This window comes from Rattus norvegicus, chromosome 19 (genome assembly GCF_021556685.1).
Source record: "Rattus norvegicus strain SHRSP/BbbUtx chromosome 19, alternate assembly SHRSP_T2T, whole genome shotgun sequence".
Taxonomy (NCBI): Eukaryota; Metazoa; Chordata; class Mammalia; order Rodentia; family Muridae; genus Rattus; species Rattus norvegicus.
In genome coordinates, this window is record NC_141552.1 from 48943195 (window position 1) to 48954420 (window position 11226).

Here is an 11226-nt window from a genome sequence, read left to right on the forward strand (position 1 = left end):
GATTATTGTAGGAAAACCCTGGCTCCTCAGCTGGTGCTATACTAGAAGACAAAGTCCAATAGAACCCCCAAGAGCCTCTTCTCACTAAGCCAGGATGAAAGATGAGACTACCCAAGAGAAACTGAGGCTGGTGTCTTTATTGGATTGAGATGGGGAAAGGATCTGTGGACAGTTTAGTTGTAGGCCATGACTTGGTTGATCCAGGTGTTGAACTTGCTGACCCGAGTGTACATGGCCGGTGCTTGTACATTGCAGTTCTCAGTGCCCCAGGAGACAATACCAATAAGCACCCAGGTGTTTCCCTTCTGGCAGACAAGAGGGCCTCCTGAGTCACCCTGAAAGGGAAGCAAAGGGGAAAAGTCAGCATGGCAGTTTGGGGAAGTGTACCACGGGACAGTGCAGAAGACAAGGCGCTTACCTGACATGAGGAGGCACCTGCGCCACCTGCACATATCATGGAGTCAGTAATGCGTGAACCCCAATACTGCCGACACTGATTCACAGTGACCAGGGGTAGAACTACTTGCTGCAGACGTGCTGGTGTCACGTTGCCTGTGGGTCAGGAGAGGTGGTCAGGCTGGCCCTGGATGCTTTCCTGGTCTCCCCTCACTTACCCAAGTCCTTACCCACACCACTGATGCGGCCCCAGCCAGTGGTGACGCATGTGAGGCCTGCAGGAAGTGCCTCATTTGAGGAAGCCAGGCAGACTGGTGAGACTTGTGCTGTGTACCGGGCTGGTGAGGCAAGCTTCAGAAGAGTCAGGTCATTGTTCATAGTGTTGGGGTTCCAGCTAGGGTGTGTGATCGCCTGTGGAGCCAGTCAAGAGCCATGTAAAGTGGGCACAGGCACCGAGGCCAGCGCTGAGGTGAGGAAGTCAGGGCAAGCCTGAATTCCCATGTCCAAAGCAGAACACCTGCAACCCATTTTCCCTTTCTACGTGTGCAGCCAGCACTTACCTTCGAGATGGAGAGCACCTGTATAGGCTCAGCATTGGAAGATCGGTCATATTCTCCTAAAATGACAAAGTGGCGTCCAGGCCTGCAAGGATAATGAGACTGGGTAGCTGCTAAGTGGTTTTGGAGGGGGCATCCAAGGGAGGGGAAGTGGGAAGAGATGGATTGGGGAGGGTGAGTGGAATACACTCACGTGACTTTGCAGTGGGCAGCCGTGACCACCCAGTTTGGGGCAATGAGAGAACCACCACAGAAGTGGAAGCCGGTGTTATCCTAGGGTCAAAAGTCAGATTCATGAGTGGGCTTAAGTTACCCTTAGGCCTAAAGCACCCAGGACCCTGACCCACCCCTAGGGTGTGTACCTGCAGAGACACTTGCCAGGGCCAGGAGCCTGGCACTGCATTCTCCCCGTTGACAATCCTCTGGTTGTAGCTCAGTGCAGGTGTGATGGCGGGAACACCACAGCCTGAACAAAGGGCTGGTGAGGATATAATCCCAGCCTCCCTCTCCCTAATGTCTTCCTCAAGGTGCCCCCAAGCTAGATATACAGAGGGGTCCAAACCAAGGGGATTACTCACTAGCCTTTCCCCTGACTGCCTTTTAGACATACACAGCGATCTTGGTTACCCCACCCTACCAGTCTTTGAGTCTTATGCATTCTGTCACATCTACCAACCTAGTCCTAATGTTTTTCAGTTTACTTTCCCCTTTAAGTCCTTGTATGCCCTTTATTTTTCTAGGCCCAAGCAGTCTACCATGCAGCTAGAAAGCGTTGTTAGTCTATGCCCATCTAGTATGTTTTCCTGAGCCTCCTCATGTCTGGCTCAAGCTCCTGTCTCATTTGTGAGACTGGTCCCTGGCTCTTTCCTTACTCCTAGCCCTGAAGGTTCCTCTTCCTTTGCTTACGCTGCCTGTTCCCTTCTAACCAGGCTGGCCTCTTATCTGGGCCCCTGAGCAGGAGCTGGGAGCTAAGTTGTGCTAAGTTGTTCAGTCAGGGTCGGTCCCAGCCCACTTACCCCAGGAGGAGCCAAGAAGGACCAGGCTAAGGGTTAGGCTGAGCAGTAGCATTGTGAAAAATAAGAACGATGTTGAGATGGCCTGGCTTTATTTATGGGTATCTTTGTCCTTGGGCAGAAGTCTTGGGCCTGAGACTAGGCCAGCTGTGTGGTCTTGGCATAGCCCCACACCTGCTTTTAGGAGATGACTTCTCAGGCCAAAGTCCTTGGAATTATCAAGTACCCAGGTGTGAGGTTCTCACCTCCACCTTCCCAAACCTTGGCTTCCTATTGAGTTTCAGAATCACCTTCTACCCAAAGTGTTGACCACTGGGAACCAAGGAGATATGGCCGAACTAGGTCTGAAGTGTCAACCTGGTGGTTGGGACCTATGAAATTGCCCAGTTCTATCAGGAATACTGAACTCCCAGAGTCTGTTCAGAACATAGGTATGTTATGACTGGTGGAAGGAATGGCCAGATGTGGCCACCTCTGCCAGAACACCGGGGATGAAGGTTCTGGCAGGTTGTGATTCCTAACAGACGTCATCTTGGATTTCTCTTCAGTATGGAACAGGAGTCAGAGGTTTGTCCAGAGAGGCCGATTCTCTCACCAGCACGAAGGAAACCTCACGCATCTGATTCTGAGACCTAAGTGTGGGCTCTCAGTGCCTGAGAGACCCTGGGTTGAAGTTGGCTGTAGAAGTCCTTTTCTAGACTTCAGATTGCCCAAGGCGAGATCTGTGCACAGTGCATTTATTATTGAGCTCTGGGCTGCACTTGAACAGATGGAGAAAAGGCACTTCTGTATGCAGAGTTGCCAAGGTGAGTTGGCTTGAATTTTTGCAGAATATCAAAGAATTCGACAGGCTCAAGAATACCTCAGTCTAACATGTGAAACAGGAAATGGATGAATAAAGGAATGGACAGACACAAGATCAGGTATGACAAAATATGAAGGCTGGTGGACATAGGGATGTTTACTGACAAGTCCTTTAGCTTGTTTACTATCGTATATACAAATTCTCATGATAAAGTCTTAGGGGGACCATACAACCAGGGGTCAAGGGTGTCCAGCCTGGAGGTCAACCTCTCTAGAAAATGTGCCTTATCAGCTCTGAAGCCCCAGTGGAGCTTAGCTACCGTGAGGGCAGGATGCTCCTACCAGCACCCAGAGGGCCTGGCACTCAGTGAAGAAACCTTGCCAGGCAACCTTAGCAAAGGCCTCTTACTTAGCTGTGTCATCTTTCCCTATGAGTCCACAACCACCCCTTCCAGCCTAGAGAACTTGGGAGTCAATCTCCCTACTCACAGTCCCACATGTGCGGACAAGGCCCAGCCTTCCACAGGCTCACACATGTTTGGTCATAAAGAGGGGAACTGTAGGTGGTAAAGGGCACTTGGTGAGAACTTGCCCGTGGAGTCAGGAAGCAGTTGCTCTATTAGCATTTTAGCCTCCTAAGGACCCAGGGTAGACGGTGGACATAGGTGTTTATTGACAAGACAGGGAAAGTTTGGGGTTGGGGATTTAGCTCAGTGGTAGAGCACTTGCCTAGGAAGCGCAAGGCCCTGGGTTCGATCCCCAGCTCCGGAAAAAAAAGAACCAAAAAAAAAAAAAAAAAAAAGACAGGAAAGTTTAACAGTGGGGGTCGTCTGTCCGTGCCTTCCAAGACGGGACTTGTGGGGTAAGCTTCCACCATGTGGAACTATGGTTTGGGGATGACAGGATATAGCTTTGTACTCCAAAGCTTGTAGTGCCTGCTAGGGCTGGGATTCTGCATGGATTGATCTCTGAGATGGCGATGAAGAGCAGCTCAGGCCAGGAACTGAGAATGAAGTCCTGAGAGGGATTCCTCAGCCTCAAAGCTGGCTTGTCCCACTCCTCTCAAGAAAGACAGTCTTCTGTTTAAGTGTTTGTATCTCCTGGATTTATTCACCCTTGTTCCAAACTCTACATCTTAGGCCACTTTACTCCACCTCCATAGCCTGCACAGTTTCCTCCAGAAGTTCCAGGGTCAGAGCTCTCACTTCCTGGGTCTGGACAGGTGTGGTTCCAGGAGCAAAGCGGTACTGGCCAGCTCTAGAAGGGAGGAGGGCCAGCCTTTTAGATCGCAGCCTGTTCTGTTCTGGCAGACCGACCGACCGACAGACAGCAGACACACACACACACACACACACACACACACACACACACACACACACACACACACGGCCCTCCCTTCCCTTGCTCCTACCTCTGCACAGGCTCTATGGGTGAGCTCAAAGCTCTCTGCAGTTTGGCGCCTCCTGCAGTGATCACACAGGCATCCACACTGCCTCCAGAGCCTAGGTCACCCAGGATCCCTGCTGTGATGGCTTCCACCAACAGCTCTTGCGCGGCCTCCAGCTGTGGTAGTGGGAATGAGGTTGAATGGAATCTAGTGTTACCTCACTCTAACCTGGGGGCTTTCTTAAGCTCGAAGCCTAGACAAGTTGCTCTTTATGTAAGCTCAACATCCTTTCTCTTCCCTCCATTCAAAATTCCAGTCCCTTGGCTTCTGACCCCCTCTCCCGAAAGACTCTGTGCCCTCCACCCACTGTCCTCTGTACAAAATTCTCAGTGTCGCTTACACCTATAGCCTTCCTTCCAGCAGTCTGCCCACCCACTCTGTCGCGAGTTTCTCCGTGGGTCTTGGTTATCTCTGAAGCACAGTTACCCACTTCTATCCCACTCCAAAGTACAGATCTCAAACCTACTACAGAACCCCACTGGGCTCTTCAGTAATCTGCTGTGAGCTTCAGCTTCTCTCTGTGGCCTAAGCTTGGTTATTGACTGGACTTCACTTCTTCAACTTTACTCAGTTCCTACCCAGTAGTCACCTTTACCCCTACAAGCCTTCCTTGTTTCTATACTTGGCCAGGGTTTTTCCGGCACTCCCCGCCAGTGAGCGTGAAGTAATGGGCAGAAGTCGCTCACCGTCATGTTTGGCTGGAACCGGTCCTCCAACAGTGCCACGGCTGCATCCTGACCAGAGCCTGCAGGTGGAAAGGGGCATCTGAAGTCAGCTGCAGCTGCTGAGGTATAAACCTTGAAAGTAGGGTTGCAGGAGCAAGATTCATTTGAAAAAGGTGGAAGCGCTCACCAAGGGCAGTAAAAGGCAGACGGCTGTAGGAACCGTGTGGGTGCACGCTGTAGAGCTGCGGTCCGTTCAAATCAACCCCGCCCACGATCAATGATGCTCCCACGTGGCCTTGGTACCTGTGGAAGAGTGGGCATGGTTACTGTCAGCAGGAGCCAGACCCCGCCCATTATATTGCTTTTTGGTCTGAGTCCCACCCCTTCCTTTGGCCAGGCGGCCTACAATTGACGTCTCTTCCGGAACTCAGCTTGATGTCTTCTTCCGGTCTCCCTGCTGGTTGCATCCCGCTTTTTTTTTTTTTTCCGGTCTCACCTCCTGTCATCCCCACCCATCTGCAGATACCCCCTCTAAGGGTCGTCTTAGCCTCACTTCCTCACCGGAAGAGCGTCTGACGCAAGATACGGGTGACCGTGGCCACTCGAGGTTCACGGCCGGTGGACAGAGCATGTAGTTCCATTTTGGAAGCTGCCATCCGCGTGGTCATCTCAGTGTCCGCAGCTACTCCAGCCCCACAGCAGCTAAGGGAAAAAGGGATTATGGATGTGGACAGGAACTTGCAGGGACATAATTAGGCGTGAGCGACAGTGCAACTTATGTTTGAATATGGGGACTGGCCCGGTAGATACTGACTAGATTTTGGGGGCGATAAAGTGGATCTTCTCGCAGCTTTTATCCGCCACAACCGAATCGTTAGTAGCCCGCGTGTCCGCACCCAGGATGACTCCATCCTGCAGAGGTAGAGCCCAGCCTTAATGCCCACCTGATCTTCGCAGTGGCTGCCCTTCTAGCCCTCCAGCCCTATAACCCCGCTTACACGGAACACAAGTCCGGCGATGGTAGTCCCGGTCTTGCGTGCAAGAGGGACCCGAAGTCCCGGAAGGACGTGTTCCAAGGACGCATTCCTGGAAACATTGAGGTGGCTCTCATTTCAGTTATGAATCTAGGGAGGGTCCTTGAATCCGTCCCCGAATCCATGTCTACTTTCCTCATCTCCTGGGTTAAGCCTCTACTTGGTCACCCAACATAGGATAGGGTTCCCCCCACTCCACCAGTAAAACAAGGCACTAGCAGCTCGCGACTTGAATTCCACTTCCCCTTCACCTCTGGCAGTTCTCGAAAGAGAAGCCTCCTCTGTGTTCCACTGCCTGCTTCAGCATCTCCGGGCAGGAAGGCCAACTGAGATGCGGGGGTCTCGATGGGTGGATCAGATTTAAAAAGCAAAGTCAGAGCAGAGGCGTCTGTCGTGGCTTCTGTGGGGCTTTTCGGGTCGCTTCCTACTTTCGCTTTCACCCCCCACTTAGTTCAGAGGCTGCTTATGCTTTGTGCATCTTCTCTTTCACTTTCGCCTTTGCTTCTAGTCCCAGGTGGCTTGAGCCTGAGCCAGGCCTTCCACAGTGCGCCTTAGTCCCTCTGTCTCCATCTCATCTGACACCCCCGAGCACTGTAAGCACATGCGTATATTCAGGAAAAATACGCACACAGCCAACTCCTTAAAAATAAGTAGAAATCAAGCCTTTTGAGGCTTAACTATGTGTATGAGTGAATGTGGCATGTGCATGCCAGGGGCCCACTGAGATTGGAAGAGGGCATCAGATTCCCTGGAACTGAAGTTACAGATGGTTGTGAGTCACCATATGGGCATTGGGAACAAAACCTAGGTCCTCTCCAAGTGCAAGAAATGTTCTTAACTTCTGAGCTCTCAATCTCTCTAAAGTCCCAAATGAAACCTTCTTTAGATGAACGGTCATTCCTTCAGATCCTAAACTTTTTTTCAGCGTAGCTCAGTGTAGCCCTGTCTGTCTTGGAACAAGCTTGGTAGACAAGGTTAGCCTGGATGAAGAGATTAAAGGCATGTGTACCACCACCTGGCTCTAAACTTTTAAATTTTGTATGACTTATTTATATGTGTATTGGTGTTTTGCCTGTATGTCTGTGAGGGTGTCAGATCCCCTAAAGCTGGAGTTGCATACACTTTTGAGCGGCCATGTGGGTGCTGGTACTTGAACCATGGTCCTCTGGAAAAACAGCTTCTTTCAATGGATGCTGAGCTATCTCTCAGGCCCCTTTCATCTTTAGTGCTGAATCCAAGCTCTTACATTAACAATCCCAGCCCCAGCTGCCATATTTCAAATTCTATTTGTTTGTGTTTTTGAGACAGGGTCTCAGTGGTCCTGTCTGTCCTGGAACTATGTAGATCAGAGTAGCCTACACAGAGATCTGCCTGTCTCTGTCTCCCAAGTGCTGAGCTAAAGGCGTGCACCACCATACTCTATTTTTAAATTTCTGTATCCAACCAGAACTCAGAAGTTGGTTTCAAATCATATTTCTGTGTTCCCATTCCAACAGCTATACCCAGACCTGAATATTGGCACAGGTCCTGAGAAGGAAGGCACAGAGCAAGCTTCTTAGCAGCTCAACCAGGACAATGAAAATCTATTTACACATCTCACCCTGTCAGTCCAGTCAGAGACCTTACCAGAGCCCATTGTACCTCATGCTCCCCCAAGAGCTGGGTCAGATGATGCATGAAATCAGGCAGGTGAGGCCGCCTTCCCCTTACCCAGAACACACTGCACTTATTCATAACAGCTAAGTCTTTATTCCTTGGTGGGGGGACCTAGGCTGGCGGTTGGGGACTTAGGAGTGCCATGGCGGTAGGCACCCAGTAGGATAGCATTAATATGCTCCAGTGTCTTATTGCTGAAGACCATGTTGAGATGATCTGTCCCATTCATGGGCAGCAAGTGTACAGCCTGTGACTGGCGGCCCTGCCACTGGCCACAGAGCTCAGTGCTACGTGTGGCTACAGTGTCGTCCCCATCTTCATAGAGTGCAGCCACCGGGTCTTTGTAGGGAAAGTTGTGGTCATAGATGTAGGTGTGGGCTGTGGGCATGCCTACACCGTATAGACAATATACTTCTACACCAGGCGCTGGGAGGCCTGCTAGTAGGTCACGAGACTGTAGAAACATGTGCCAGCCTTCTTCAAAATGAAGATCTGCAAAAAAACGCTCGAAGTCTTGGCCTGTGTAGTTGAAGTTTGGTGTGGAAATGAACACGTGGTCTTCAGGCCACACGTGGTGAGCTGGAAACATCCAGGGGGAAGTTGTGGTTATGCGCTGTTCTTCTCTCAGCTTTATGTTGGACATGATCGGGATGCCCTGGTTGTCACCTGTAGGACAGGGTGGGACAAGGTGGGACCAGGAGCCAGGCCGGGTCCACAGTTTACCTCAGTGATGCACTCAACTTTGTTTCTGCCCCATCCTGACCTTTATTCCAAGACACAGACCAGAGCAGGCCTGGTGTTAAGTGCTCAATATGCTTATTTAAAGAGGGTATGTTGGTAAGACAGAGCTATAGGGCCTCAAACAGAGTGTATGGGAAGAGGGCAGTTGAAGAGAATAAGGGATGTGTGTGTGTGTGTGTGTGTGTGTGTGTGTGTGTGTGTATGTGTATGTATGTGTGTCTGTGGTGTGTGTGTATATGTATGTATGCATGTGTGTGTATGAATATGTGTATGTGTGTGGTGTGTCTGTGGCGGGTGTGTATCTGTGGCATGTATGTGTATGTATGTCTGTGTGTCTGTATATGTATGCATGTGTGTATATGAATATGTGTCTGTGGCGGGTATGTGTATGTGTGTCTGTGTAGATGTCTGTGTCTGAATATGCATGTGTGTGTGTATGTATGTATGTCTGTGTATGTGTGTGTGTGTGTGTGTGCGTGTGTCTGTGTGTATGTTAGCTATTCTTCCTTAGGCCCTCTGCCTATGCTACACAGTGGTCACAGGATTGCATTTTTGGAGGTGTAGATGGTATCTGTTTTACATTCACTCACACACTCTGGTGGATCACTCGCCAGACTATAAACTTCACAGTGGAGGCTAAGCTTTGCTGCGCCCAGTATACAGTGGTGTTCAATGAGTGGTAGTTGTATTACTGCTGGGTTCCTGGGGCTACCGCTTTAAAAAGGAGCAAGGGGGATGCTCCTAGGTTTGGCCCTGCTGCGGCAGATATTCCTGGACACAGGGGCTCCGGGAAGTAAAATGTAGCTAAAAGCCATAGTGTACGGGACTTGGGGCTGACAGATGGTAGGGACTGGCTTCCTCTATCAGCACTCAAGGACTCTGGAAGATGTCCTAATGGTGCTGCTCTAAGGAGCTAATGGCATGCCCCACAGACAATATCCCCTGGGCAACACTGAACAGAGCTGGAAGTGACAGCTAGCTCTGTGATCTGCTTCATTCCCCCCTTACCCCGACACCAGATGACAAGTGATCAAGAGGCTCCTCACCTGAGGCCAGGATCCGCATGGGCTTGATGGAACCGCCCCATGGGGCCCCAAGAGAGATGAAGCCATCAATGAAGTGGTCCTTCCAGGACTGTGGCTGACGCAGTAAGAAATGGAGCACATGTAGGCAGCCAAGGCTGTGTCCAATAAGGAAAACAGGCTTCCCGTAAGCAGCATACATCTCCTCTACCAGTCCTGCCAGCTTCTGGTAGTATTCATCCTGCTGGCCTGAGGATGGGTCGATAGGTCAGGGTAGTTAGGGTCTGGGAACACTTGTCATGACCCCAGCCCATCACCTGCAAACACTTACGGGGTGCCAGACGCCAGTCATAGGGTGCAGCCCGCACTGTCTCATCCCGCACATACCCATTGTTAACCAGATTCTGCACCAGTGTGTGCAGGTAGCCTGTGGGGAGAAAAAAAAAAAGGGGACTCTGTCTATTATACCCGCAGGCCAGTCCGAAGGCCAAAAAGAGCCCCTGTCTCTCCTGGGTACACGCACCTGCTAGCTTGTTGTCATCCAAGTATTCAACAGAGTAGGTCTTGCCAAAGCCAGGGACACGGATCTGTACACCAGGGGCATTGGACATGTGCCCAGAGCTTCGGTTGTAGACAACCCTGGGGACAGTGGGACATTTAGCAGCCAGCAGCCAAGGGTCAACATGTAGGGGCTGGGTAGACCACATGGGACATACCTGGTGTTATCAATCCAGCAGTCCACCCCGAGGGGTAGAAACATGTTGAAATCCAGCCAGATGGTAAAAAAGTCCTCTGTCTTTCGGTAGCACAGCCAGTTTACCACATTTGGTTTATCCAGCTTGGCTTCTAGCCGGTTCCCCATGCAGCCAGGCACTGTGGACACCAGCTTTCGTTCCGAACTTCTTGGTTTCCCTCCACCATCCCCCGCCCCCCCCCCAACCCTACCACCAAAAACGTCCCACCCCTGCATCTCGTACACCTTCCAGGTTCTAATGACACGTATCTTCTCTCCATCTCGATTCTTACTGTCTCACTGGTACCACAGGCTCCGAGCTCCCTTCAAGCAGGGAAGGTTCCGGGAACCAAGGCCACTGACCCCTGCCCTCACAAAACAAACATCCAGCCTGGCTTTCCATTATTGCCAAAGTCCAAGGGGAGAACAAATAGGTAAGGGGGAGACAGGGGCTGGGCCGTAGACAAGGGGCAGGCCTACAGACCTCGCTTGCTATCCTGCCCTGGGATGGCTGGGTATCCTGGTTTTGGTAAGACAGAGGACAAGGAAGTAGTGAGGCTTAACCCAGTATCCAATGTATCTGGAGCTGGTCATAGCTTGTGGTGCCCTGGCCAAGGCCTCAGGTAAATCTCATCCCATTCGCCCACCACCACCCACCCCAACCCCAAACCTCTGGGGGAGACAACTTGGAAACAGAACAGTGTGAAGGAAAAAGAAGCGATGTCTCTGGAGAACGAGCCTTTGGTCCTTCCCCACATCAAGTCAGGCATGAGGCTCATGGTGGGTCAAGAGAACCTTGACAGTATCTGCTGCTGTCTGGCTTAGGACCCAGGTTCCCCAGGGTCTCGATTGATGTATCAGGGGCCTAGTGGGGGCTTACCGAGGATGACAGGCCGTGTGTGGTTACTGAGTTCAGCCTTGGGCGTGGTGTGCGGGGGGAAGAGCACATTGAGGAGCCAGAAGGAGGTGGCAGGAGGGAGCAGTAGCCCCAACAGCAACAGCACCCACTGCCAAGGGGAGCCAGGCAGCCCCATTACAGCCCAGTGCCTACTGCCAGATGAGGCAGTCCTGCGCTGGCCTTATCTGGACTAGGGATGGGAGGGGCCCCAGGGTCAGTGGGAGGGACAGAACCACCAATGGGGGTGGCCAGGAAGGGGC

General features: G+C 51.5%; 3 protein-coding genes across 4 annotated transcripts; all 3 read right to left on the reverse strand.

Moving 5' to 3' along the window:
- Window positions 1-122: 122 nt before the first annotated feature.
- Ctrl (chymotrypsin-like) lies at window positions 123-2037 on the reverse strand. Its single transcript, NM_054009.2, has 7 exons — window positions 1970-2037; window positions 1316-1419; window positions 1147-1226; window positions 957-1038; window positions 627-807; window positions 419-552; window positions 123-335 (listed from the first exon to the last, which is right to left on the reverse strand). Exons 1-7 carry the CDS (start codon window positions 2019-2021, stop codon window positions 174-176), a joined length of 795 nt encoding a protein of 264 aa, NP_446461.2. The 5' UTR covers window positions 2022-2037; the 3' UTR covers window positions 123-173.
- A 1815-nt stretch (window positions 2038-3852) lies between these two features.
- On the reverse strand, window positions 3853-6337 carry Psmb10 (proteasome 20S subunit beta 10). Its single transcript, NM_001025637.1, has 8 exons — window positions 6168-6337; window positions 5881-5968; window positions 5697-5794; window positions 5444-5584; window positions 5070-5185; window positions 4904-4962; window positions 4182-4333; window positions 3853-4027 (listed from the first exon to the last, which is right to left on the reverse strand). The coding sequence occupies exons 1-8, from the start codon at window positions 6221-6223 to the stop codon at window positions 3916-3918; spliced, it is 822 nt and encodes a 273-aa protein (NP_001020808.1). The 5' UTR covers window positions 6224-6337; the 3' UTR covers window positions 3853-3915.
- Window positions 6338-7642: 1305 nt separating this feature from the next.
- Lcat (lecithin cholesterol acyltransferase) lies at window positions 7643-11176 on the reverse strand. Of its 2 annotated transcripts, none has more exons than NR_190829.1 (6): window positions 10949-11176; window positions 10052-10221; window positions 9859-9974; window positions 9667-9762; window positions 9360-9584; window positions 7643-8238 (listed from the first exon to the last, which is right to left on the reverse strand). NR_190829.1 is itself a non-coding variant. In NM_017024.3 (6 exons), the coding sequence occupies exons 1-6, from the start codon at window positions 11100-11102 to the stop codon at window positions 7664-7666; spliced, it is 1323 nt and encodes a 440-aa protein (NP_058720.2). In that variant the 5' UTR covers window positions 11103-11176; the 3' UTR covers window positions 7643-7663. The 2 variants fall into 2 exon arrangements, 1 of the variants encoding a protein (NP_058720.2); NM_017024.3 differs by having other exon boundaries at window positions 10052-10208.
- Between the last annotated feature and the right edge of the window lie 50 nt (window positions 11177-11226).

What these genes read in the sequence shown, in the direction of transcription:
- Lcat (NM_017024.3), bottom strand. Translation starts at nt 11,102, where the DNA reads ATGGGGCTGCCTGGCTCCCCTTGGCAGTGGGTGCTGTTGCTGTTGGGG. An exon ending in CACACGGCCTGTCATCCTCG is followed by an intron (nt 10,209 to 10,948) that starts GTAAGCCCCCAC and finishes TGGTGTCCACAG; the next exon opens with TGCCTGGCTGCATGGGGAAC. An exon ending in GGATGACAACAAGCTAGCAG is followed by an intron (nt 9,763 to 9,858) that starts GTGCGTGTACCC and finishes TTCTCCCCACAG; the next exon opens with GCTACCTGCACACACTGGTG.
- Psmb10 (NM_001025637.1), bottom strand. Translation starts at nt 6,223, where the DNA reads ATGCTGAAGCAGGCAGTGGAACACAGAGGAGGCTTCTCTTTCGAGAAC. An exon ending in TCGCCGGACTTGTGTTCCGT is followed by an intron (nt 5,795 to 5,880) that starts GTAAGCGGGGTT and finishes CTACCTCTGCAG; the next exon opens with GATGGAGTCATCCTGGGTGC. An exon ending in TTTATCGCCCCCAAAATCTA is followed by an intron (nt 5,585 to 5,696) that starts GTCAGTATCTAC and finishes TTTTTCCCTTAG; the next exon opens with CTGCTGTGGGGCTGGAGTAG.
- Ctrl (NM_054009.2), bottom strand. Translation starts at nt 2,021, where the DNA reads ATGCTACTGCTCAGCCTAACCCTTAGCCTGGTCCTTCTTGGCTCCTCC. An exon ending in CCTTCTTGGCTCCTCCTGGG is followed by an intron (nt 1,420 to 1,969) that starts GTAAGTGGGCTG and finishes CCCTTTGTTCAG; the next exon opens with GCTGTGGTGTTCCCGCCATC. An exon ending in CCTGGCAAGTGTCTCTGCAG is followed by an intron (nt 1,227 to 1,315) that starts GTACACACCCTA and finishes TTTTGACCCTAG; the next exon opens with GATAACACCGGCTTCCACTT.